General features: G+C 52.2%; 8 protein-coding genes across 8 annotated transcripts, besides 15 other annotated features; 2 read left to right on the forward strand and 6 right to left on the reverse strand.

The window, feature by feature from the left end:
• The first annotated feature begins 489 nt into the window (after window positions 1-489).
• Window positions 490-518: a microsatellite.
• Window positions 519-649: 131 nt separating this feature from the next.
• On the forward strand, window positions 650-5,508 carry PVX_081400 (patched family protein, putative; the record flags this gene model as incomplete). Its single annotated transcript, XM_001613505.1, has 4 exons — window positions 650-4,811; window positions 4,949-5,021; window positions 5,143-5,272; window positions 5,437-5,508. 4 exons carry the CDS (start codon window positions 650-652, stop codon window positions 5,506-5,508), a joined length of 4,437 nt encoding a protein of 1,478 aa, XP_001613555.1.
• Window positions 1,904-1,957: a microsatellite.
• Window positions 2,993-3,050: a microsatellite.
• Window positions 5,509-5,641: 133 nt separating the features above from the next.
• Window positions 5,642-5,671: a microsatellite.
• A 730-nt stretch (window positions 5,672-6,401) lies between these two features.
• Window positions 6,402-7,422, reverse strand: PVX_081405 (hypothetical protein, conserved). Its single transcript, XM_001613506.1, has 2 exons — window positions 7,386-7,422; window positions 6,402-7,361 (listed from the first exon to the last, which is right to left on the reverse strand). Exon 2 carries the CDS (start codon window positions 7,020-7,022, stop codon window positions 6,486-6,488), a length of 537 nt encoding a protein of 178 aa, XP_001613556.1. The 5' UTR covers window positions 7,023-7,361; window positions 7,386-7,422; the 3' UTR covers window positions 6,402-6,485.
• Window positions 7,099-7,129: a microsatellite.
• Window positions 7,423-7,598: 176 nt separating the features above from the next.
• Window positions 7,599-7,629: a microsatellite.
• A 969-nt stretch (window positions 7,630-8,598) lies between these two features.
• PVX_081410 (hypothetical protein, conserved) lies at window positions 8,599-10,875 on the reverse strand (the record flags this gene model as incomplete). The annotated part of the gene is made up of 10 exons (XM_001613507.1): window positions 8,599-8,674; window positions 8,841-8,959; window positions 9,080-9,157; window positions 9,272-9,317; window positions 9,427-9,509; window positions 9,657-9,845; window positions 9,951-10,031; window positions 10,218-10,311; window positions 10,451-10,572; window positions 10,708-10,875. 10 exons carry the CDS (start codon window positions 10,873-10,875, stop codon window positions 8,599-8,601), a joined length of 1,056 nt encoding a protein of 351 aa, XP_001613557.1.
• Window positions 10,876-11,207: 332 nt separating this feature from the next.
• On the forward strand, window positions 11,208-12,641 carry PVX_081415 (hypothetical protein, conserved; the record flags this gene model as incomplete). Its single annotated transcript, XM_001613508.1, has 1 exon — window positions 11,208-12,641. The coding sequence occupies one exon, from the start codon at window positions 11,208-11,210 to the stop codon at window positions 12,639-12,641; it is 1,434 nt and encodes a 477-aa protein (XP_001613558.1).
• Window positions 11,782-11,805: a microsatellite.
• Window positions 12,502-14,039, reverse strand: PVX_081420 (centrin, putative; the record flags this gene model as incomplete). The annotated part of the gene is made up of 6 exons (XM_001613509.1): window positions 12,502-12,814; window positions 12,988-13,047; window positions 13,176-13,256; window positions 13,399-13,485; window positions 13,690-13,757; window positions 13,916-14,039. 6 exons carry the CDS (start codon window positions 14,037-14,039, stop codon window positions 12,728-12,730), a joined length of 507 nt encoding a protein of 168 aa, XP_001613559.1. The 3' UTR covers window positions 12,502-12,727.
• An 822-nt stretch (window positions 14,040-14,861) lies between these two features.
• PVX_081425 (hypothetical protein, conserved) lies at window positions 14,862-16,718 on the reverse strand (the record flags this gene model as incomplete). Its single annotated transcript, XM_001613510.1, has 1 exon — window positions 14,862-16,718. The coding sequence occupies one exon, from the start codon at window positions 16,716-16,718 to the stop codon at window positions 14,862-14,864; it is 1,857 nt and encodes a 618-aa protein (XP_001613560.1).
• Window positions 15,105-15,131: a microsatellite.
• Window positions 15,132-15,160: a microsatellite.
• Window positions 16,719-17,134: 416 nt separating the features above from the next.
• Window positions 17,135-17,155: a microsatellite.
• Window positions 17,156-17,715: 560 nt separating this feature from the next.
• Window positions 17,716-17,741: a microsatellite.
• Window positions 17,742-17,980: 239 nt separating this feature from the next.
• PVX_081430 (small GTPase Rab5c, putative) lies at window positions 17,981-19,944 on the reverse strand (the record flags this gene model as incomplete). The annotated part of the gene is made up of 9 exons (XM_001613511.1): window positions 17,981-18,019; window positions 18,161-18,213; window positions 18,471-18,564; window positions 18,744-18,796; window positions 18,945-19,057; window positions 19,214-19,252; window positions 19,347-19,416; window positions 19,603-19,686; window positions 19,845-19,944. The coding sequence occupies 9 exons, from the start codon at window positions 19,942-19,944 to the stop codon at window positions 17,981-17,983; spliced, it is 645 nt and encodes a 214-aa protein (XP_001613561.1).
• A 1,420-nt stretch (window positions 19,945-21,364) lies between these two features.
• Window positions 21,365-25,111, reverse strand: PVX_081435 (ribosome biogenesis protein BMS1, putative; the record flags this gene model as incomplete). The annotated part of the gene is made up of 1 exon (XM_001613512.1): window positions 21,365-25,111. The coding sequence occupies exon 1, from the start codon at window positions 24,989-24,991 to the stop codon at window positions 21,365-21,367; it is 3,627 nt and encodes a 1,208-aa protein (XP_001613562.1). The 5' UTR covers window positions 24,992-25,111.
• Window positions 21,521-21,547: a microsatellite.
• Window positions 22,398-22,424: a microsatellite.
• Window positions 23,049-23,154: a microsatellite.
• Window positions 24,639-24,693: a microsatellite.
• Window positions 25,112-25,613: the final 502 nt, after the last annotated feature.

Raw genomic sequence — 25,613 nt, forward strand, 5'->3', positions numbered from 1 at the left:
TGCTCCTACACACATCTGCTTCCACACACATCTGCTTCCACACACATCTGCTCCTACACACATCTGCTTCTACACCAACCATGTGTCAGCCGCGCGAGTGGTAACAGCGCCCCTCCCCCCTCTTTTGTTCCTCACCATACACATTTTCCTGTGTGTGCTTGTGCCTCCCCGCCCTCCTTCTACACACCTGCGTAGCGACGCTTGTACGGCCGTATGCACGCCTGCACAGACGTACAGGGCGAGCAAGCAGGCGTGTGCGGCGCGTCGGGCAGGAAGGGGCTCACCGGTCAATTGGTAGAAGTAACCGAAGTGACCGAAGTCCCCTCCCCCCCCGCGCGCGTCTCCCCCGGGAGGAAAGCATGACCACCCGTAAACCTACACACAGACTTACACACAAACCTACACACATTCATTTATGTGCTCGGAGCCGTTCACGTGACCCCGCGGACGCCTGCTCCCACCCGGCACGCCTTCTTCTGCTACGCTTCGCGGCTGCCCCCGTGGCTGGGCGAGTCTGCCCCGGCGCTAGCGACTAGCCCACCGCTGCCCAGCGTATCTACCCTCACCGCGCTGCTACCCCGCCGCTGCCCCGCTTCTACCCCACCGCTTCCCCGCTTCCGCGCCTCTTTCTCTCCGCTTTCCCCACAAGATGGTGCTCGCGAAGGTGGCGAAGGCGCTGAAGGACCTGAAGCAGACGTCGCTGGACTCCTTCTCTAACGTGCTGTACGACTACGCGGGGTTCGTGTACGAGCGGCCGTGCAAAATCATCGCGGCCAGCCTGCTGGGCTGCCTCCTCTTGAGCATGGGCTTCTGCTACCGAGAGCACGAAAAGGACATCTACAAGCTCTATTCCATCTCAAACTCCTATGCCTGCGAAACGAATGAAACGATAAATGACTTCTTCCACAAAAGCCGGAAGGCCTTCATCCTGGTGGAGTCCAATTGTAATTTGCTGAAGCCGCACATCTTGAGGGAGCTAAAGAAGTTTGAGGATGGGACCAAGGAAATTCAAGTGGATCTGACGGAGATAAATGAGTGTAGGAAAGATTCCGAGCCGCCAACCCTCCAGACGGAAGCATCCAAGGAGGTGTATCAAATGCTTTTGAAGAACCAAGACGTTAATGCTAACCTTGATTGGAAGCCAAATTTCAAACGGTTCAATTTTAATTTTGCCCTTAACAAGCTGCTCGGGCTGAAGAACAAACTGACGGAATCGAAGAGCGACGATAGGGGGAAGGGAAAGGGAAAAGCCAAGAAGGGGAGTAGTGGCGATAAGAAGAAGGGCAAAAGTGGGGATAAGAAAAAGGGCAAAGATTCCAAGGAGGGCACGGGAAATGGGCGCAATGAAGACGCAGATGATGAGGATGACGATGAGGAGGAGGATGATGATGAGGAGGATGACGACGATGAGGAGGAGGACCACAACGATAGTGCAAATGAGGGGGAGGATGGCATGAGTAGGGGCAGTACCAATGGGGAGGAGAGTCCCAACGGGGAAGACGACGACAATGAGGGGGACGGCGCGGATGGGGACCCGCTCAGCGGCGAGGGGAGCCGGGGGGAGGGGATCCAAATGGTGGCAAAAAAGATGAAGTGGTTGACGAGGAAGATAAGCAGCATGTTGAAGGGAAGCGCAAACGGAACCGCAAACACAAATGGAACCGCAAACACAAATGGAACCGCAAACACAAATGGAACCGCTTCTGAGAAACAAACGCCCAAGGTGAGGCTCTCCGATTTCAAGGAGGACCACTTCTTCCCCCCGTATTACATCCCCCCCATGCTGCTGAAGGACGACCGGTGCCTGCTCCAAAATGTGTTCAAGGACAAAAACGTGACGCTCAATTTGAGGGAGGCGAGCGACTCCACGAAGAGGCAAATCACCTTCACCTTGGGAGACATCTGCGAGCAGAAGTACAACGACTGCAATTTGAGCTCCATCTTCCTCTACTACGAGAATGGAAATGCAAAATATGAAAGCCCCATAAAAGTGGATAACCTAGATTTCTACGTCAACAGGAAGACCTTCAAAGAAATGATGCCCAAGGGTATTCTTGGGAACATGCAATATAAGGAGAGTCCCTTCAGCTATACTATCACTTCGGCCAATGCCATCATGACAGTCATCCCTCTGTTGAATTCGTATATGTATGAGCCGTATGTCTTGGCCTACGAGAAGAAGCTCATCGATTACGTCCGCTTCTATAACATTGATGAGGCTGTTCAAGACGAGGAAACGAATGATGGGAATGAGCCATTTGTTAAGTTCCACGTTTTTACGGAGAGGAGCTTAGAAGATGAGGTGGATCGAATCTCAAAAATTGATAATTTGACTAGGCTGCTCTTCATCATTGGGGTGTGCCTCATCTTCATGTATGCCCTCTTCAACAATGTCACTTCTGTTCTCTATAGGAGTAAACCCCTCTGTGCTGTGATGGGCATTTTGTGTGGCTTCCTGGGTTACCTTGCCGGTTCAGGCTTTTTATTCTTCCTCGGGGTGAAATCTGTACCTCCAGCGGAGACGGTGCCTTTTCTGGTCATCGGGGTGGGGGTAGATGACGTTTTTGTAATTTTAAATTCGTACTCTCTCCTCTTCATGATTAAGGATAATAAGAAGAGGATTCAACTCTGTCTGAAGGATAGTGCCTTGGCCATCACAGTCACTACGTTGACGAATATCATTGCCTTTTTGATCAGCTCCGTTTCTCCGTTCTACTCTATTTGTAGCTTTTCCCTCTTCACCGCGAGTTCCCTCTTCTTTGGCTACCTCATGGTGTTGACTCTGCTCCTGAGCTTCCTCTGCATCGAGGGAAAGTTGGAGAAGAAGAAGAGGAACATCTTCTCCGGCACGGCCCTCCTCTTCTGCTCCTTCTTCCGTAGAGGTAGAAGTGGTAACGGTGGCAGGGGGGGCACAGCCAGCGGTTCCGCAGCGGCGTTGCCGAGTGTAGCGGATGGTCATGGTGGTGCTGCTGCTGCTGGCGGTACTGCTGACGCTGCCGCTCATGCCGCTCATGCTGCTCATGCCGCCGCCCCTGGCGAGGCGGGCCCGGCCGGGCAGAACAACCTCTCCCTCGAGGTGGCCCAAAATGAAGACGACTGTAAGAAGACGCCGGCCGAGTATGAAAACATCTCCATCTACGAGTGGATTCATAACCTCTACCTGTTCGAGGAGTCCTTCAATAAGAAGAAAAAAAACGCCACCGTCTACTCGTCCAACGAGATTAGCAGCAAAGGGTATAACAACGAAAGTGGGTTGCAGGCCTCCCCCGCTCCGCATGATAGGATTACCTTGGAAAATATATGCCTAGATAAGAAGGAAATGAAGAAGCGGAAGGGGGCTGGAGCGGGAGTGGGAGCGGCCGCGGAAGCGGATGAGGCGTCGGGGAAGAGCAGGAACGGTCAAATGGCACTTAACGCCTCTTCCTCCTCCATGGGGGTAGTACCCGCCGCTGCCACGGAGGAAGAGGAGCCGCCCTCCTCGTCGTCCCCGCCGAGGGGGGCAGACGTGCTGGAGGTGGAGTACACAGACGCGATGGACCCGAAGGGGGAGAAGAAGATAACCATCGTGAATGATATATTCGCAGGGCCGAGCGGTCCACTAGATGGAAGCGGTGCGGATGGCGGGCGCATGAGCTTCCCCCGAGAGAGGAAGAACCTCCTGCGCTGCGACCGAGGTGACCGCGGAGAGCACCACCACTATAATAACTCCACGGAGCTCGCGACGAAGGACACGCTGCTGCTGAGCAACCTGCACGAGTCAGATAAAAAAAACATCTACCTATTGAGCTCCCACGATAATGCCCTCTTCTACAAGTACATCTACGAAGAGCCCAAAGGAAACATTGGGAAGTACTTCAGATCTTTGGTGAAGAATTACTACGTGCCTTTCCTCTCCTCCCGAATGGGCAAGGCCATCGTCTACGTCCTTTTCACAGCCCTCCTCATGCTCTCCATTTATGGCTGCACGCTGATGAAGAAGGGGATCAAATACGATAAGGCTTTCCCAGTGGATTCCTACGTGAGACTCTTCTCCGAAGCGAAGACCAAGTACTTCCCCCACTTCGGAGACATGATAGAGGTGTATTATTTTGATAAAGATTTTATAAAAAAGTACAGACGCCTGAACAGACAGGTAGATGTGGTGTCTTCATCTTTTCTCTATTCAGACAGAACCGATAGAGAAATGATGAAGAACCCAAAGCTAAACAGAAACATTCACTGGGAAATGAAAGACCTGCAGGAGGAGCTACTCGAAATGCATGACCAGTTGGAAGAGCAGGACTTCGTTTCTGGGGTGGCCAATGGATTTACTCTCTTCCTCAACAGCAATGGGAAGAAGCTGAAGAACGAAACACCAGAGCAATTCTATGACACTTTTGTGGATTGGGTTCAGCACGACTACATGGGGAATCTTTTTAAAAACGATTTCATTTTCCTAAATAAGAAGCTCATCGCCTGGAGGTACTTCTACTTCCAGAGCAACGTAGATGACTCGGAGATTTCCTCTAAGTGGTTGAAAACGTGCAAAAAGATTAGCAAGCTGGAGGACCACAACGTACAGATGCAGTGCTTCCACATCAGCTCCATATTTAACGAGACGGATGAGGCCATCATCGAGGTCACCCTCATCAACCTTGGCATCACCATCATCACCATCCTCATCGTCACTGCCTACATCATCAAGGGCTTCAACTCCTGCCTCATCATCGCCCTCATCATCTTCCTCATCGACCTCTGCATCTTTGGCTTCATGTGCCTCTGCGGCATCACCGTCAACATCATTTCGATGGTCATCCTCGTCCTCTCCGTCGGTTAGCAGGATAGCGGTTTAGCGGCTATAGGCGGCCATAGGCGGCAGCTTCCCCATCGCTACTCCTGTTTGCCCCCCCCACTCACCGCTGCTCACTGCTCAACACCACTCACTTCTTCTCACCGCTCCCCCCCGCAGGCTTCTCCATCGACCACACCTCCCACATCGTCCAGGCCTTCACCCACAGCATGGGCAGGACACGCGACGAGAAGTGAGTTCCGCGGCGGCGTGTGATATGCATGTGCATACGCATGTGTATATGTATACACATTCGTGGAGAGAGAGAGCGCGCCGCTACACACCGCTTCACACCGCTTCCCCCCCCGCTACAGGATGAAGGAAAGCCTGCACCTCATGATAGGGCCCGTCCTCCACAGTGGCCTCTCCACCTGGTTTGTCATAAGCACCCTCTTCTTTTCCAACAAGGACTTCACCGTCATCTTCTTTCAAACCCTGACTCTGGTAGGGCGCAGCGGCGGTCACGCGGGGGATGCGGCCCCCGCCCAGCACATGGCCCCCTCACATGGCAGTCAGGAGTGGCAGTCAGGAGTGGCAGTCAAGAATGACCACCTCACATGACCCCCCCACGTGACCCCTTTACATGGCATCGCTTCCCCCCCCCGCAGGTCCTCTTTTTTTCCGTAACCTTCTCCTCCATGTTTTTGCCAGTGCTGCTCTCGAGCTTTGGCCCGTTGTAACCCTTTTGAGTTAAAAAAAAAAAGAAGGCCGGTCGGCACGTCGCCGTTTGCGGGCCCCCCCCAGGACTGTCCTTCCATCCGCTGCCCGTTCATGTGAAGAATTAACCCCCCCCTGTTAGTTTTTATTTCCGCTTTTACTTTCCGTTTTTACTTCCCATTTTAATTTCCCATTTTTACCTCTCCTTTTTACTTCCCCTTTTTAATTCACTTTTTGAAAGCCGCCCGAGCTCCTTCCGCGTGTGTGTGCGCGCCAGTCGAGCGGCTCCACCGATTAATCCCCACCGATGCAGCCGTCAGCGCGCTCCGCCCATGTATGTCCCGCCCGCACGTGTGCGCTTCTGCACATGCGTGGATTAAAGTTCGCCTCCCCCTCTTGATCGCGCTGACGTTAACGCGTACTTTCTCTTTCTCCTACTGCTTCTCTTTCTCCTCCCCTTTTTCTTCTCTTTTTTTTCTTTTTTTTTTTCCCGTTTTTTTTCCTCAATTCCGTTTGGTATGTGCTGCCCACACAGGCATGTACATATGTGTGTCTACCCACGTGGGTGCTTCCCCACAGACGTAGCTGCATGAGTGTGTGCCCCCTCCGCCACTCGCATGTATATGCTTCTCGCATACGTGCTGCCAAAAGAGGTTGACGAAACTTTTTAATTTTTCTTTTTTTTTTTTCAAGTCATTTTTATTTAGTGTTTTTATAATTGTGTTATTTTAAAAACATGCCTTTTTAAATTTTGGAGAAAAAGAAAAAATAAAAAATAAAGCAAAAAAAAAAATAAAAAAAAATAAAAATGTTTTTTTTCCCTCTCTTTAATGGACACGTAGTTGTATGAGCCTGCTAACGTTGGGAGCAGCCCGCTGCAACGCACATGTGGGTGGGTTTTGCCTTACGCGGGAGGGGCGACCAGTTCACCTGGCAGATTGGAAGCACTCGCACCGCTAACACGCTAACACCGCTAGCACGCTCGCACCGCTGACACCCCTCAGAGGTACGCCGCGTGCTCGTCCTCCCAGAGGAAAATCTTGGGGTCCCTTTTGCAGAAGGCCCGAACCGCCATAGCCAGGTTGTCCGTGTCTTCCATCATCCGCCCGCGGCAGCCAACTTTCAAATGCCTGGGGATCCTTTCCTCCTCTCCGTACAGCACCCTCTTCACGTCTCCAACGGTCAGCCCGTCCTCCAGGTAAATTTTCGTGCCGTTCTTCCACTTCTTCTTCGTGAGTTTGTTGCGGTAGTGGAGGTACTTGGCGTGGAGGGGGCCCACAAGGTTGCCGCGGTCGCTCCAGCCGCTTACCTCATCCCCGCCGCTCAAACCACTCGGGTAGAGCCGCTCCTCATTTATGTAGATGTGGTAACCCAGCTTGGTGTCCGCCCGGTACCGAGTGGACCAGATCACTCCGGGGAAAAGAAACAGCATGACATATTTTATGTGGCTCTGCGCGTAGTAAAACGAGTGGTAAATCTTCTTCAGCCGGAAATTCACATCCCGGAAGAGGCTGTTCCAAATGTACCTCCTGTACATGGCGGTCTTCGTGTGGGCGGCGGTTACCGGGGTGCACTCCTCCCTCTGGGGTTAGAGGTGCAAAAAAGCCGCTAACTGGGAAGGTTAAGCGGTGTTCTTCGCACCTCTCACGTGAATCGCCTAATGAACCGCAAGCGCTCCCTCAAATGGTTACTTCTTCCCTTTGATGGGCCTTCGGCGCACGCTACGCGGGGGTTCCCTGCTGCTGAGCAACTGCTTGGGTGGTTCCAAAGGGACCATTCGCTGCCGCCAACCGATTGGGAATCCTTTGCCTTTCACGTTTGCCTATCCGTTTTGCTTCTCCGTTTTGCTTCTCCGTTTTGCTTCTCCGTTTTGCTTCTCCGTTTTGCTTCTCCGTTTTGCTTCTTTCTTTTCGCGCTGTTATTTGTGTGTTTTTTTTTTTTTTTTTTCCCCTGACGAGGTTCCCCGCGAGTCGTTTTGCATAACCCAGGGGGGTGTGAGTTTCACGGGCAGACTGCAGGCCGTCCCCTCCTCATGTGCGCGCACTTTTCAAGAGCGTTCACGGGTGTTCGGCGTAATGCAGAATATGCCAATGGGGGGAAAGCCAAACGGGGAAGTGAAACAAAAGTATGTGGAGGAGGAATGGGGAGGAACTCTTTGCGGTCCTTCACCCGTTGTGTGAAGCGCCACTTGGGGTAATAGCCCTGCCAGTGGGGGGAAGCACCGAAGTTCAGGGAAAAAAAAAAAAAAAAAAAAAAAGCGTGCATACGAACAGTTCGTGGTTATTTTATTTATTTATTTTTTTTTTTTTTCCCTCCCGCTGCATTTCATGCTCACCTGTGCTGAGTACAAAGAGGGGTCCTTCCTGCGCGCCGCAACTTAGTTCCCCCCGTTCGTCATTTTCCACAGCGTAGCGCAGCTCCACTGTTGCAGGGGGGACAAAGCGAACGTGCAGCGGTGAGAAGAGGGGGAACAATCCTCCGCGCTGCTTATCGAATCGTAGAGGTGATTTTGAGGGGAGTTGGAGGGGACTACTCCCTCCCTGTCGGCGCTGTTGTTCCCCTTTGGATGGATCTCCGTTCAAACGGAAGGGGGAAGACAAACGTTCGAAGGGGCACCTTATAATCGCCCTCCCTTTCGTTACTAAACGATTCGGTTGAGCGGCTCCCATGAGGAGGCAGCCCAACTGCAAAGGAAGACACATGTGGCAGTGTTTTCTTTTGCTCCACTTGTGTGATCAAGCGGGTGGGGCGGCCCATTTGCGAAGAAAAAAAAAAAAAAAAAAATATAAGTATAAATATAAATATGTAAATATGTTTAAAGGGCAAACAGTGCACACCTTACAGGGGCAAATAAGCGCACATTACGCAGGGAGAGTCATCCCATTTGGGGGTTTTCATTTTTTTGAGTTTTTTTTTTTATCTTTTTAATTGCACCCAAGGGGGGATTACATCGAAGGGAAAAGTAAGTAGCGCCCATTGCTTCCCTGGAGGGGGGGAAAGAAGGTCTCTTTCCACTTCCATTGCGTCGCTACATACTACCCACAAGGGACGCGGTTGCCACGAGTGGGGGAGCCGCTCAACCGGGGAAAGCCACCTCCTCACATGAGCATCACTCAAACGAGGAAAAATTCAGACACCAGGAGGAGATGGTCCGAGGGGATCTTCCCATTGGGGAGTACTTCCCCTTTTCTGTTTCAAATCGGGGGAGGAGAAGAAAATGGCTCAATGGGGTGCGCGTGCAATTGCGGGTGGCACAGTGAAAGAGCGGTGGCACAGTCGAGCGAGGGGGGGGAAGCCCATAAGGCGAACTGCAAAACGTGTGGAGAGCCTACGCGAATGAGCAGTGTATCCTCACCCCAGGTCTCCAGGAACAGTTTGGGCCGACAGGGGGATAAGTCCTTTAAAGAAAATAAAATCTATACACCCAGAGAACGCTTCCGTTTTGTTGGTGAATGCGGGTTCGGCTCCGTTCACCTGGTGGGAAGAAGGACGGACGGGATGTCTCCACGATGGTTGTAAATGAATTAACAGTTTTTTTTTTTTTTTTTTTTTTTTTTTTTATTTCCTCATGTGGCTGCTCCCTCGCAGGGTTACCTCCTTAAAGGCGCTTTGGAACGGATCCACGCAAAGGTCTGGGTACTTTAGGAAGGCTTCGTCTTTCCGAAGCTGCGCCTGCGGGGAGGGGAGAAGATTCCATGGCGAATAAGGACTGCATGTGGGTGGCACACGGGAGAGGAGCATGTGCATATAGCAGCGAGACGATACCCACTTGGGGGGAGGCTTTACCGGATGGTGTGGGTGCTTCGTGGACAGCCTTCCCGTGGTTATAAGTCTGCAGTTTGGGGGGAGGGGTGCGCGTTGGCCATGCCGTCATCCTGGTTTACAATTAGTTTTTTTTTTTTTTTTTTTTTTTATTTTATTATTTTTTGGGGGAGCATTACTCGTACACTCCGCTGAGTTGGCCGTCCGCGGGGGGTCCTTCACTGTGCTGAGAGGGGGGTGCAGCGATGGTTTGAGGGGAGCACTTCGCAGGGGGTAGTTTGAGGGGAGCACTTCGCAGGGGGTAGTTTGAGGGGAGTACTTCTTTGGGAGTACTTCTCTGGGAGCGCTTCGCTGGGAGCACCTCGCTGAGCGCCCTTCGCAGTGCGCCCTTTGCAAATGACCATGCAACGCCTACCAAACGGGGAGTAGAATTGAAATCCCCCACCAGCAGCTGAGGGACGAAGGGGAACCACCCCAGAGCGGAGCGAACAAACTGGGAGAGCTCCTCAACGATGAAGTAGCTGTGGAACGCCTTCACGTCGGCATACGCGGGGTCCCAGTGGATGTGGCAGTTGCAGACAGTTAGGAAGATTTTTGTCTGTCGGGTGTGTGTAGAGGGGTTAAAAAGGCACGGTGAGAGGAGGGACATGCCCACACAAAAGGAGTGGGAAAAAAAACCACTTCATGTTTGCATTTGTTCCACGCCTACTTGGGGCAGCTCCAGGAGAAGCATCGTGGCGGAACTGTTCCTCATTCTGAGCTCCTTAGCGAATGCGTCTTCGATCTGGCGAGAAAAAAAAAAAAAAAAAAAAAAAAAAAAAGAAAAAAAGAAAAAAAGAAAAAAAGAAGTATAAGAAGTATAAGAAGAAGTATAAGAAGAAGAGGCATTTTCTCCCCGCTTCTGATTATTATTATGCATTTTCCCCGTCTCCTCTTCTTCCTCCCCTTCGAGGGCACCTACGCCACTTACGTCACTTTCACCCTGGTGAGCGCAACCCACCAGGTGGGTCGACACCGCCTCGCTGAGATTAAAATGCTTTTTAGCAACCAGTTTGAATTTTTGGCTAACGGGAGAAACAAAAGGGGGGAACGAAAATGGGCAGGAGGGTTCTCCCCCACAGAGGGTACGTTCCACTCAGCGGTGTGAAATGTATCCGCGAGGGGGGAAATGTGCACACTTTGCTCCCTCCCTGGGAACATTACTCAAATAAGACGCAGCAGTTGTTGCTGTTTGGCGTGAGGGCACTTTGCGGGGGCGCCACCAACGTCAAGTCGTTATAGGCACAGTGTTTCTGCAGGTGTGAGATCATCGCTGGGGATACCTCCTAGGGGGGAGAGCGATTGCAAAGGGGGAGCAATTCGTTTTTGCTGAGATGTCTATGGGGGGGCGGTCGCGGGGGGAAAGCGCCCATCTGGTGAGGCCGCACACCTGGCGAACCCCCTCGGGGGACGTTCCCCACCTGCAGGCACATGACGTCGAAGCGAGTGCACTTAAACCTTTCGCCGAGAAACCTCAGTCGGGAGGCACTCTTAAAACGCGCGGGGGATATCCCCTCTGCCGCTTCGCGAAGGGAGTGCCAGGCGTCATTATACACGTTCCAGGAGCCTACTCGAATTTTGACCCCCATTTGGGGCAGTTGGGCCTTGGCAGAGGGGGGAGAGGCACACCAGCAGGTGGGCACCCCGCGTGGTGTGATCCCTGCCCAAAGGGTGTTTCTCGCTTGTGTAGGGTGGGCGTGAAAAATTGTGGAAGCGGTGTGCTCATACTGGTTTTTTTATATTCTTTTTTTTTTATATTCTTTTTTTTTTATATTCTTTTTTTTTTTTTTTTTTTTTTTTTTTCTTTTTCCTTCTCGTTGGGAAACCATTCAGGGGTGCCACACATAGAAACTTCATCACCGCTTACCCCCTCCACAGCGTTGCCGCAACCCTGCCCAACGCGGCAGGGCGGTTCCCCCCCATGGGCGCGCACCCGACGCGTCTGCTGCGGCCTGCGCTGCGTGCCGCCGCGGCTCGGCCGGGCCGCCCCCCCGCCAGGGGCTTCGCCCAGGCTGCTCACAGGAAAGGAAAGAAGCCCACCCCGCGGAGTAGTCCTACCGGTGGGAAAAACAAAAAAGGCAGCAGCGGCAGCGGCATCAGCAACGGTAACCGCATCAGCAACGGTAACCGCATCAGCAGCGGTAACCGCATCAGCAGCGGCAACCGCGCCAACTGCCACCGCGCCAACTGCCACCGCGCGTCCATCTTCCACGACCAAGTGACAGACAAGAACAACGCGAGCGACAATGAAAAGATTCTGGGGATACTTCAGAGCAGTGCAATCGACCAGCTGAGCGTGCAGGATTGCACCCTCTTCCTCAACCAACTCATTCGCAACAAGAGGAGCAAACATAGGGACAGCGAGATGAAGGACGCAGGCAAAGTGAAGCTGACGTCATCCCTATATAAAGAAGCTATATCAAAAATTATACGCAGCGTACTTACCTTTGAGGAGAGATACTTTTGTTTTTTCTTTCAAAGATTTGCAGAGCTTCGGGATTTAAATGCGATGGAGCAGATGCTCCTGCACATGCACACGAAGCAGTTGTTCCGGTCCTTCACGCTTTACCATTTGACGGATGTCATTTACTACGTGGCCATCCTCAATTTCGAGAGGGAGAAGAGCGAAGAGGCGCTGGAGACCATCCTGGGTTACCTCCTCTCCAACGCCATTCGCGCCAATGGGTATGTGAGACACCTGGAGAGGCGGCTCGTCAACCACGCAGGTGTGCAGGGCGCGGATGGAAAGCCTGTGTATATAAGGAGCTCTGCCAAGCGCAGGGAGGCGACGCGGAAGGAATCGACGCGGAAGGAAGCAGAGAGGAAGAACGCGACCACCCTAGTGCCACACACCCGAGAGGGTCACTGCACCCCCCAGTTCGACGTGAACTCCCTCTCCAACGTGATGCTGCACAAGCTCATCTACGGGTTGGCCAAAATCAATCGCAAGAGAGCCCTCGTGAGGGAACTCCTCACACTGCTCGTCCCATACATTCGTTTCCAGCTGCAGACTAAACATTACGTCTTCTCCAGTGAGCGACCAGATGTCATCGTCAAGGTGTTGTGGTCCTATGCATTTCTACACGTGAGACACGTCAACCTCTTTGTGGATTTCTCCCTCTGCATTCAAGTCGCCATAAACCAACTGCAGCTGGATCAACTTAAAATCGTAAAAAATATTTTTTTAAATTTTTTTATTTTTGATGAGTTGCTACTAGACACATTGGAGGAGCGCATCGGGGATATCGAGGAGAAGTGGCCGGGCCCCCTTTCGCAGCCGAGGAAGAAGCCCTTTAAGAAGAAAAAGAGGCGAGTGGCGCTCACGGACCAGGTCAAACTGAGGATGCAGCGGTGAGGGAGCGAAGCGGCAAACGTGGCGAAGCGGCAAACACAGCGGACGCTGCTATCCCATCGAGGGGCACCCCGTCGCGCACGGCCCCTCTAGAACAAATTCGTCTTCTTCATGATGCGCATGAACTCCTCCTCGTTGATTTCTCCGTCTCCGTCTCGGTCGGCCTCATCGATCATCTGTCGTTTGGCAAGAGTAAAAATGGGGAGGCAAACAGGGGAAGCATACAGGAGAGGCACAAAGTAGAAGCACATAGGAGAAGCAAACGGGAGAGACCCAAAACGACTCATTAACTGCACAACGCGTGCGAAGCAGATGGAGGCGCGCCTTTACCCCTTTCTAACGTACGCACCTCCTGAATCTCCTCATCGGTTATGTTCTCTCCCAGTTCCTTGGCCACTCGCTTCAAATTCTGGGGGGAGTACAAAAGGAGGGGAGTACATCCAAGTGAAGTGGCAAAATGGAGAGTTGAGCTAAAGGGGGGGGGAGGATGCTGCCCCGGTAATGTGAGCAAAGGAAGCGCCCCGTAAAGCCGCATACCTTGAAGGAGATCTTCCCAGTTTCGTCGTCGTCGAAGAGGCGGAAGGCCTTCAGGATTTCCTCCTTGGGGTCTCTCTCACTCTGCGGGAAAGCGGTGGAGCGGTGGGGGATGTGTGCATGGGGGGTCAAATTGGCCAAGTGACAGATCAAACAGGCATTCATTCACACTGCAGCTCGGGAACGCCCCAGTCGCCCCTCTGCAATGGCGCTTCCCCGCGCGAACCATTTTGATCGTCATGATGTCGAGGAAGTCATTGAAGTCGATGGTGCCCGACCCGTCCTGGTCAACGTCGGAGATGATTTTGCGAATCTGCGGGGGGGGGAGCGGTGTGCCAGGGGTTTTAAGGTGAGACCTGCTGGTGGGCAGCTCCTGCTGGGCGGCAGCTCAATACGTGAGTGCCCCTACACACGCGTGCGAGTTGATTGACAGTCAGCTATCGCTACTTGTGTCTTTTTTTTTTTCGTCGCATTTTTCTTATTTTCTCTTTTTCTCTTTCTCCCTCTTTCCCATTACGTCCTCCTTCTTGGGCTCGAAGCCCAGGGCCCGCATGGCGACCTTCAGCTCCTTCGCGTCGATTCTTCCTGCGGGGGGGGGGAAGCGGAGGGCGTGCAAGATAAGCGCGCTGCTTGGTAGCGGCCACTCGGTAGCAGCCACTGTGTGGCGGCCTCTGTCTGGTGGCCACCTGGCTGTATAAACAAATGCCGGTCGCTGCGTGGAGAGGCGACTCGCCCCCACGTACCCGTGCCGTTGGTGTCAAATAAATCAAAGGCTTCTTTTATCTCGAGCTTCTGCTCCTCGTTCAGTTCATTCCGTTTGCTTCTCGCGTTGCTGCTTCGAATCATGTTGGGGGGTTTCCTGTTCATTTTAGCCTGACGGTGCGAGGGGGGGGGAGCGCCATGTACCGCCATACATAGGCACACTGCGTACCGCTACGCGTAGACGCACCGTGTACCGCTAACATGGACGCCCTGCGGCTTACGGGGGGTATTCTCCAGAGGGGTAGACGGCGGGCAAGTCCTTTTCGTTCCTTCTTCGCAGCGGATGAGAAGTGGCTAAGAAGTGGCTAAGAAGCGACCGGGAAGCAGCCGTGTCCCAGCTTCGTAGCAGCCGCGTCCCAGCCCCGTAGCAACCGCGTGGCAGCCGCGTTGCAGCCACTTCTCACTCGCGTGTTGTCCCCTCAAGCGGAGCTTCGCCCAAAGCGCGCCCTCAGCTGGGTCAAAAATTTCCGCGTCACCCCTGCGCGCAGCGTAAAAGGGGAAATCCAAGCGGATGCCCTTCCCTTATCGGGAAAGAAAGCGGGTGATCATACGATGAGGCAAACTGGCCAGGCGTCTTCGTGTCAGGTTGGAACAAATGCCACGAAGGGGGGAGAGCGGTTATGCGCAAAAGGGGAAGTAAAAAAAAACACATATATATACATATGTATGTGTATATATACATATGATTTTTTTTTTTTTTTTTTTTTTTTTTTCCCTCCAACGCGCGCACAGGCATACACATGTGCACGCACGCGGTGTGCGAGTCGACGCGAAATGGGCCAATCGGGGGAACAAAAGTACAAAAAAAAAAAAAAAGGCTACGGGGGGAGACCCGCTAGTGTAAAGAAGGTAAGCGGCGCAAAGGAACGCCCATAAACAGGTTTATAAAGCCCTCCCTCAGAGCTGCTCGCGCAGCTGCCGCGCGGCCTACTCGTAGTAAAAGTGGCGGTACAGGACGCGCTGCTTCCCCCCCAGGGAGTGGTAAAAGAAATGGTCGTTCAGCTGATTGGCAGGCACGCAGCTAGATGGGGAATTCACGAACGTTTCTTTAAACATCCCCATGTCCACGTCGGAATGAGAAGTTTTAAAAATGCATCCCATCAGAAAGATGGCGAGGAAGACATCCGTCGGCGTTGTAATTTTAAAATTGGGAAATTTTGCCTGCAAAGCGAACACCTTCTTTTTGGTAACGTGTTGAAATAGGGAGGAGGTATCGGTGAAGGCTCTGCTCCCTTCTGGGGTTTCCCCTCCTCTTCTGGAAGGTAACTTCGCACACACTTGTAGCAACGCTTGGCTGCTGAATATCTGTGGAGTTTGAGCTGCGAATATGAATTGCCGATCCATGTGGGCCTTCACCCTGGGGCAACTCTCCCCTTGCTGCTCGGTGCCTATCCGCTTAATGGTGTCCGTGGCGCGCGATCCCAGAATGGCATTGCGCCCGATGGTGGCCATGTAAATCAGGTTGAAGAGGTCGAGCTCGGACAGGAAGGGCCGCGCCCCGTCGTGCACCAGGATGTGCGAGATGGGTGTGCAGTCAGCGGGGTGGCCCCCATCCACACCATCCGATTTATCCCCTTTATCCGCGCCATCCCCTTTTCCCGCTTCGTCCGTGCCACCCCCCCGCAACAGCTGGCTGATGTACTCCCCGGTTTGCACCCGCAAGTCCAGCCCCCGCAGCGCATTCAACAGGGAGTCAGCCCTCTCGCGGCCGCTCTCCACCAGCCGTATGAGCTTGTACCGATTTGAGTTAACATCGCCTGGCTTCACCTCGTCCACCTCGTCAACCTCTGAAACGTATTGCCCCTTCGTGGCCGTCACATCGCTGAGCAGCTCATCCAAGTTGGTGACGCACTTCCCCTTCTCATTATCATACAGGATATATTTATTTTTTTTTAAAAAATGGAGAGCTCCGCTGGCATCCCCCTCGGATTGCTCTCCCGACGAGGCCAACACATTCTTCGAGTGACCCCTGCGCAGGAACCCCCTCTGGTGCTTCCTCCTCAGAAGAGAAGCGTTATGCCTGTTAATGCTCTCGATGACGTGCTGGAAATAGTTCGGGTCGCACACAAGGGTGATAGCTTTTATTAAATTGCATTTCACAAACAAATTAAAGGAGTAGACGAAGAGGGGGACATCATTCAGCTTTAGGAATTGCTTTCGACTAGCCAACTCGGTTCTTTGCCCGATCCCTCCGCAGAGCAAAATGGCGTGGATGTTTTTTTTGTGCAGCGACTGTTCATAGGTTTTGCATTCCTCTCGGTCGTGGTCGTTTGTCTTTGCGGTTGTCTCGAAGAGGCGGGGGTTCCGCGTCTGCGTCTGCTGCTTCGGCGTGTGCCGCTCAGTGGCACCCGCTCCGCGCCCATTTTCGCCCCCCTCCGTGGCATGCAGCTGCCCCCGTTTGCTTTCCCCCCCCTCGAACTGCCTCCCCTGCTCAGGTGTAAAAAAACGCACTTTGTAAGTAGCGCCCCGTTTGGTACCCGTCCAACTGGTGACAATAAACTGCATATCGCTCACCTTCCTCCGATTGGCAGCTGGTAAATGGACCCCCCCTTTGATGTCGTGCAGGGAAGAGGCAACTTCCCCCCCGGGGTGTCCGTGGAATACCCTCACGTGGTGTACCCTTCTAAGCTTGGCACATGTTGCTGCGTCCTTCCTGTGCAGTATATGGGGGAGGCACCCTTGCAGGGAAAGCAAATAGTTAATTAAAAGGCACCACGGGGGGAAGCGGGCAAGGAGGAGAGTGATCAGGCGAGTGACCAGGCGAACGCTCAGCAGGGTGTTCATCTTTGACGCGTCCGTTCACATGGGCTATGCCGCCAACAAAGGGGGAAAGAAAGCGGTATGAGGGCACACAAGCCGCTTTAATCGATTCTTCTTATTTTTCACCCCTCGGCATGCCCTCTTCCACTAGGGGTGGACCTCCCTGGGGGTGGTTACCACTGGGAGGAGTCCTAACCAGTTTGGAGAGAAAATAATTGTCTCATTTTATAATTAATCGTGAGACGTTCTTCCTCATCGGACAGCCAGCTCCTCACTCGCAGTGGGTTGAATACACTTGGCGCTTTCTCTTCGAGCGTTTTTTTTCTTTTACCATCATTTTTGGTGAGACACAATGGGGTAGGCAAAACGCGCAAAAAAAAAGCAATCACCAAGAGTGGTAAAGGGACAACAGAAAAAAAGACCTTCAAATCTGACGCAGGTAGAACGATAAGGAGGCGAAGCGGGTGCAGGTGTGTTGTCCCCCTTTTAAAGGGAAGAAACGCGCCCTTTGACGTTGACGTTGATGATGATGTGTGGCCTAATCGCCGCTCAAAACCAGCAGAGGGACGGTAACAAAACTGTGGGGAGGCTACTTTGAGGAGAGGGGCACAGACTCGCTGTGTTCCCCACTTGGCGACGTTATCTTCTGGGCAGTGGAAACTGGTCCATGGTGGTGAAAAGGGATACAAAAAAAAAAAAAAAAAAAAAAAGAAGAAAAAGAAGAAGAAAAAGAAAAAGAAGAAATGCAATCGCACATACATATGCACATACACGCATACGCGCGCACCAGCGCAGATGAACAAACGGCAAAGGCAAACAAGTGAACAAATAAAGAAACAAAACAATGGCGTGCAAAGGTGCTGCGTTCCAGGAGGGTTGGTGCAGCATAAATTAACGCGAAATCGATTAGCGCCACGGGGGGGCGAATCCAAATTAATTATTATAAGAGTTGAAAATGAAAAGGCGCCTTCAAAAAATAAGTCTCTTCCCGCCATCCCTCTGCGTTCAACACGGCAAGTATATCTGCGCGCATAGGGCTATAACTCTGCGCTCATGCATCACGCGTAGGCGCAGAGCTGCACCAGGGGAGGCCTACAAAAGGTACACCAGGGGGAAAAAAAAAAGAAAAACAAGAAAACTGCCAGATGGCTGTTACTTTGATGCTTGATTGAGATCATCCTGTGTGATTGTTATTACATTTTTTTTTTTTTTCCAATGAGGGACTACGGGAAGGAACTGTAAAAGGGAACAAACAAAACAGACGGGGAAGTCCATTCGAGCTCCTGTTAGCAGCACTTTTTCTTTGCTTCTTCGGTGTTGTTAATCTGTGAGGGGGGAGGGGCACGAATGGCTGGTCAAGCTGCACACACGTTTGAAGAGCGGCGAGACAAAATTGGCAAGTTTGCATGCGCATACACGTATGTATCAGCGCAACAGTGCACATGTGTTCCCCTCGTCTGGCGAACCTGAATTCCCGAGAACTTGTCCTGCTCCTTCTTGTGGAGGGGCAACTTCTTAGCTGCGGGAGGGGGGTAAGGGCCACGCATTTGTCGAAAGGGAGAAAAGGCAAAGGGGCAAATCCAAAACTGTATTTTTTTACATCCATCCGCACGGGCTCAAATGCAGGATTGCCTTTTTTCAGAATTGCGCTTTTTCAGAACTGCGCTTTTTCAGAACTGCGCTTTTTCAGAACTGCGCTTTTTCAGAACTGCGCTTTTTCAGAACTGCGCTTTTTCATAATTGCGCTTTTTCATAATTGCGCCTTTTCAGTATTACCTATCCTTAAGAACAACTCGTTCACGTTCTGTCCCGTTTTAGCAGACGTCTCGATGAACAGAATGTTGTTGCTGTTGGCGAAAGACTCAGCTAGCTAAAAAAGAAAAAAAAAAAAAAAATGTCCAGAAAAATGCGCCATATAGCCATATAGCCACATCGCCATATCGCCATATCGCCAAATCACCTGACTTGTTCATAAACTTTTGGCCCAAACGGCCCCTTTTGCATGAACGGTTCACGCGAAAGTGGGAGGCCTGCTCTTTTCGCGGTTACTTCTCTGTCCACCACACGGTTTTTTTCCAAGTCCTTTTTATTGCCGGCGAGGGCTGAGTTCGGCGGGGGGGTGAAGCAAGGAATGAAAAAAAAAGGGGCAAATCCGACATAACGCGCGGATAAAACAGATCGTGCAAATGAATTGAGTATACGCACCGCTCAGAGGCACCTCTCAGCGGCGCCCCTCAGCGGCCCACTCACCTATGATGATGTCATTGGAGTGCACCGACTTCAGCTCGTGGATCCAGCCCTTCGCTCCTTCGAAGGACTTCTTGTTCGTTATGTCGTACACGATGACGGCTGCTGACGCGCCCCTAAAACGTTTAAACGCGAAATGGGGAGGCACAAAATGGGACACTCTCACAGTGCACATATGTTTAACCATAAATAAAGAGGAGGGGTAGCCGACGCATTGGAATGACTCATATTTCCCCCCACGTATGCACAGCTGCATGTGAAGTGTGCCTTACCGATAATACATGGGGGCCAGGCTTCTGTATCTTTCTTGCCTATTAAATGGGGGGGGTGAGCGATAGACGGTGAAAGGGTGTTTCTTCGGTCACTCCTCCAATCATTTCTCCCTTTCATTTTTTCCCTCCTTACCCTGCGGTGTCCCAAATTTCAAACTTGATGGTGCACTCGCCTATATCGATCAGTTGCGTCATAAAGGCCGCTTCGTGGGAAGCAAAAGGGAAAGAAGCATGTTGGCACGTCAAATGAGTGTTACGAGGGGAGACACACAGTTAAAGTGCATCCCTTGTGTGTTGCACACAAAGTGTATGACCCGTTCAGGTAAAAAAACGCATGCTCCTTTCTTTGGTAGTGCTCCTTTTTCAGAATGCAACTTATGCGGACTTACCTCCAATGGTCGACTCCTGGTACTCATAAAATTCATTCTTGGCAAATCTCACGACGATGCAGGACTTCCCTACGGATGTGTCTCCTGCAGAAGTGGGAAGGTTCCTCATTCGTTTTCGTGTCATTGGTGCGCAGTAGCGTTAAGGGGGGTGGTTGAGCTTCCCTGTGTTGGCCACCCCTATCTACATGGGCACCTCCACCATCACCATCACCACCTCCACACAGTGCGAACTCGCTGAGTACCTAACAGAACCAATTTAGAATTAAAAACCTTGTTGGCGTGGTAGTTTTGGCCCGCGTCATATTTGTCGCTGCTGTTTAAATTGGATAGGTAGTGTGCCATGGTGGCTATGCGGGGGGGGGGGGGGGGTCTCAGTTGGGAAGAAGAGGGGGAGCAGCCCTTGGCTGAGCTTGCGCTGCTGGGGTGGCTGACTACTCGAAGAGGTGTTTCTGAAATGGGCAGCAGGGAACCGCGCAATGGCTAATCAAAGTGGGGCGCTACAAAAGCTACGCAATGTGAAGCGGCACAATAGCTATGCAATGTGAAGCGGCACTATAACTGCGCAATGTGAAGCGGCACTATAACTGCGCAACAGGTTTGCCCTTCTCGCGGCGCGCAAACTTCGCAACGGCATGTGCAAGACGAAGCGCTCCTTTTGCATGCCCCGCGTGCGCGGTGTGTTCCTATATCGTGGGTGTCCTCCCCCCCCCTGTGCATGTGTGCAATTGCAGGACGGTCATACAATTTCGCAGGGTAAAGAGTTTTTCTGGGGGAGAAAAAAAAAAAAAAAAAATTCACCTTTTTTGCACCTGCCTTTGGATAGTATCATCACAGGGATTAATCTTTCACGTTCGTTTCAAATTCGTACTGCTGCTTCGCTTCGCTTTGCTTAACTGGCAATTGCGCGTGAGATTCGACTCACGTGTGACTATACTCCCCACCACTTTCGCGTTTCCATGTGCGTGCGCTTGAGCGTTCATTCGTTTTTCAATGCACAGGGCGCACTTTTCGCGCGTCACCCGTGGGCAGGGAGCGTGCAAAGTTCGGCTAAATGGTAGCGGTGAATTGTTGGAAATGGGTGGCCTGTTTCGCCTCGTGAAACGTTCTTTTTTCCATCCTTTTTAACATCACAACGCAGGGGTTGCGATAAGGCGGGACCGTATGCGTGCTCCACCCCTGGGCATACACATGCACGGACTTGTTCGTTAAGTCAGTTCCCTTTTGCGCGATGCGCGGTTGACGTGTATTTTTACCTTGCCATTTGAGAAAAAAAAAAAAAAAAAAAAAAAAAATACAGCCATTATATTGTCGCTGCTCATGGGACGCCCAACTGGGGGGGAAAAAACTATACGCGACGATGGGATATACATCCACCTTCGTCTAAAAGAGTGTACCACCTGCACTGCAGAGGTGTTCGGCTTGGCCTCTGTGTGCGTGTTGCAGTTTTCCCCTCCCGGGAGCCGCACTCCGTAAGTGCCTCCACCGCCTCGCACGTTGCCGCTGTGCAAAGGGTGTGCCTCCCGCGGGGGGTCTACCTGGCGGGGGTGAAACGGACGCAGCCGCAGGCGGGGACGAAAAAAGGGGACGTGAAAAAGGGGAAGCGAAAGAAAATGGAGAACAAAAATGGGGAAGTGAAAATGGAAAACAAAAAAGTGAAGCGCAAATAAATGGAGTGCAAAAATGGCGCACAAAAATGTGGCCTGCAAAAACGTGGTACAGCTCGGAGTGAACACCCCTCGCACACACACCTCCCCCCCCTTCTTCACTCGTGCGAGCCGGCCTTGCCCCTCCCCCTGCGGTAGGACAGCTTCTTGCGCTGCCTGACCACCCTCTGCTTGGCCTCCTCCACCATGAGGGTCTTCTTCAGCTTGCTATGGTAAGACAGCTTCGCCTTTTCCCTCTTCTTCTCCAAAATATTCTTTTTAATGGTGTGCAGCATTTGGTACCATCGCGAAGCTACCTTGGGGTTTTCCAGAGCTCTGAAGTTGATCTGCTCGTCTTTCCTTTGTTTCTCTTTTTTCAGCTCTTCCTCATTGCTCATTTTGCTGAACAACTTTGGCTTGGATTTATAGGGGAGCTCCTTCAGCAGCTTGGGATTGATGTGGATCTTCGAGTTATAGAAATGTCTGAAGGGGACAGTCCTATAATTACTCTTATGGTTGACATACAAGTTATAAATGTACCTCAGCTCATTGATGGACCTCAGCTTGTTCTCCACATCGTAAGTGAAAAATCTTTTCACTTTTACATTCACGTAAAGTTTCAAAATCACCACATCGCTCATGCGCACTTTGTCTGCGAACGTACATCTGCAGTTTCCACTCTCGGCCAATTTACTTTTTATTAATCCCTTTATCCCACTAGGAGTCACCACAGGACAGTTGAGGAATTTACTTACCTCCAGATCTGAGCTGAACATGTTTTTCACAAACGCGGTGTTTTTAAATATTTTATATGGCTCTCCTATGAGCTTCAGCTTTTTCATTATCCTTACATTGGTGTTGGTCTCCAAGGTGATTCCGTTTAGGCAGATGCGGTAGTAGGGCACCTTCTTATAGTTGCAGATGGCCAAGATCCCACTGTTGGCTCCTGCCACTGGACCATAAAAGGTGCAATTACAGTGCATGTGCTCTGTTGTGTATTTTAGGTATCTTATCCTCACGTTGTTTCTCTCGTTGATAGAGTATACGGGGATGCTCTGGTACCTCCTCCACCCTATGGAAAAGATCAGCGGATCGTTTGACCTTAACACTTTTGGGAACCACCGGTGCTTCTTCACTCGGCAGTGGATCATCGACTCCTTCTCCTCGTACGTCTGCAACCCTCCGCAGATGATGATGCCCTTCTTCACCATCGCTAGTTTCTTTCTCTCTATTTTGAACGCCATTTTTATGTACTCACCGATGTTCACCGAGGATCCGTATGCGTTGCCGCGCAGCACGCCGACGCCCTCCGTCTCTTGGTACCTTTCCTTCTGCTGCTCCTTTTGTTCCTTCCCGTCTGTGTCGCCCAGAGAGGCAGTGTTTGCCGCTTCCCCGTTTGCCTCCTCGTCTGCCGCTTCCCCCTCTGCCGCTCCCCCGCTGGAGCAAAAGCACCCCTCGTAGAGGCTGCCGTACCGCGAGAAGAACTGCTCCACCAGGGCCTCGTCCGCCACGTCTCCCAGCGACACAGTCAGGTTGTTGAAGACGAACACCACGTCTTGTGTGCACTTGAAGGAGTCCACCTCGTCTAGGAAGTAGTTCTCCTCGTGCATGTAGCTGTACAGTGGCTGCGCCTTCTTCGCCTCCCTCACGGGGTCTGCGCTCAGGAGGTTAAGGACGCTGTGGAGGTCTTCCTCTTCTTCTTCTCCTTCTTCTCCTTCTCCTCCTTCCTCCCCTCGCAGCCCCCTCTTCTCCCGTCGCATCACCACCAGGACGTCCCCCTTGAAGTACAGGTGGCTGTTCCTCCTGCGGATGTACCGCGCGTCGTAAATGAACGCGTCCAGGCTTGCTTTGTTCTCGAAGGCGAGCTCCTGCGCGAGCCGGTGCTCCCCGCGGTGGGGGGGGTTAGCGCTGTTCGCAGGATAGGCGGCGTTCGCAGGGTTGGCCGCGAGGTCCTCCTCGTCGTCCTCCCCATCGTCGTCTTCTTCGTCGTCATCTCCATCGTCGTCTTCTTCGTCCTCCTCATCGTCATCTCCATCGTCTTCTTCTTCATCCTCCTCATCGTCATCATCATCTTCTTCTTCTTCCTCCTCCTCCTCCTCCCCATCATCCTCCCCATCATCGTCCACTTCTTCCCCCTCTTCCCCCCCGCTGGCCGAAACGCTCACGCCATCCGCGCAATGGTAGTCATCCTCCGCGCCCCTCTTCCCAAACAGAATGGGCTCCAGCTCCGTGTACTCCCTGGCCTTCTCGTTGACGTACTTCTCCGCCTGCTTCTTCTTCTTCTGCCGCTCGCTCACGAACGCGTTGGAGGGGGCCTTGCGCCGGGGGCCCTCCTCCTGGCCGTCCAACAGAAGCGGCGGCTCGAACAGCGGCGGTTCGTCGAAAAGGCGCGGCTCGCTTTCCACCCCCCCGTCGCCGCACAGCGCGTACTTGGACCTCTGCAGCGCCCGAATCATGCGGATGCCCTCCGTCACGTACCGCTCGTCCTCCCCCCCAGGGTTGCCTCTTTGGCGGTTTTCGTCGCGTTCTTCGTCGCTTTCTTCGCCACTTCCTTCGCCACTTCCTCCACCGCTTGCATCGCCGCTTCCTCCACCGAGCAGCTCCCCCGGCGTGAAGTTGACCCTGCTCTTGGGAATATGTATGAACATGTTGTCCAGGTCAAAGGCCACGTTGCCAACGTCCGCCATGGGGGCGTAGACGTTGGGGTTCTTCTTCTGTTCGTCCGTGAGGAAGGGGTCCTGCAGGATTTGAATGTCTCTGATTTGGACGTCTCCAATGTTGGGGATGTGCACCACTTGCCCGTTGAAAAGTTTGGCTCCGTAGACGAACCCCTCCACGTGGATGCGGACTTGCTCATCGCAGTTGGAGAGGAAGGCGCACACTCGTCCATCCTCCGCTGCCGCCCCTTCCTCTGCCGCCTCTTCCTCTGCCGCCTCTTCCTCTGCGTCCTCCTCCTCCACATCCAGGCGCAACCCCACGATGTAGCCGTGCTGCTCCCTCCACGAGATCTGCGGCCTCTTAACGGACGAAAAGAATTTGCAAAAATTCCGAACCTCCGTTCTGTTGTACCTCCCATTTTGAATTCCACTGAAGAAGAAGACCTTCGCTCCCTCGACCATCTCATCAGAAAACCTTTTACTTAATTTTTTTTTTCTCTTTCGGATGCTCTTGCTGTCTTTAAACTTATCCAGGTGGGTAACCACTCCTATAACCTTGGGCAGCCCATGGGTGTTCAAAATACTTACGAATTCAAGGGTTTCTAATTCTAACCCGTAGCTCCCATCGATGACGAGCAGGCAAAGGTCTGCTACTTTCGCAGCGTCTATCATGCTCAGGATATCATCGTTCACGTCTATGAAGGTGTATCTCTTCATCGCTTTCGTAATTATAGAAACTGGTCCTCTCACCTCATTGATGGTTACCCCTACGTAGTGTTTTATTAGGCTTTTCAACAGAGTCGTTTTTCCAACCCCTTTGGGTCCTTGTATGGCTACTATAAGGGGACTACTCTTGCTGCACTCTTTAAAATTCTTTGGAGCCCTTAACTTCTTTTCCTCTAGCTCGAACAGGTGCTGCTTCCTGCGGTGAGCACTTCGGATACCTCCGCTGAAGGCGAAGGCCTTGTGGTACTTCTTCGCTTCGTTGTTCTTCGCGCCGCGGCCCGCTCCTCCTCCCTTGCTTATCTTTTTCCTCTTGGCCTTCTTCCCCACCTTTTTCTTCTTGTGGTGCTTGCGCTTGTCATCCATGGTTTGGCAGTCCGCTTGGTTGGCCCCACTTTGGTTCGCTTCCCTCCGCTTGGTTGGCCTCTCTTCGGATCGGCTTAGTCCCCTCGGTTAGCCTCTCTTCGGATCGGCTTGGTCCCCTCGGTTAGCCTCGCTTTCGCTCGCTCCGCTCTGCTGCGCCTGCATACGTGCGCAGGCCCACTCACCGGCTGGATAAATCTGCCGCGTGGGGTTTTCTCCCCAGATGGAAAAATTAGTCGCAGTTTTTTTTTTTGCCTGGCAAGTAGCCACTTGGGAGTTGCGGCAATTTGTGTATCGGCAAATGGTATGCTATGCAAAACGTATATGTGTTTTTTATTCGTTATCTATATTTATATTTATTTTTATTTCTTTTTCTTTTTTTTTTCTTTTTCTGTTGTTGCCGCTGCGTAGTGGGCTTTGCCCCGCCGCGCGAATCCCCTCTACATGGGGAGAATAACCCGCACAGGAAAAAAAAAAAAAAAAAAAAAAAAAAACAACCGCGGGGAAAGAAAAAAAAAGCACCTCTGCGAGTGGGCAGAACGGCCACCCGAGAAAAGGCCAGCCTCACCCCGTCGAGGAAACGCTTCCTACCAATGGGAAAATCGCTGAGAAGTTTTTTTAAGCA

Source organism: Plasmodium vivax, chromosome 2 (genome assembly GCF_000002415.2).
Source record: "Plasmodium vivax chromosome 2, whole genome shotgun sequence".
NCBI classification, from domain to species: domain Eukaryota; phylum Apicomplexa; class Aconoidasida; order Haemosporida; family Plasmodiidae; genus Plasmodium; species Plasmodium vivax.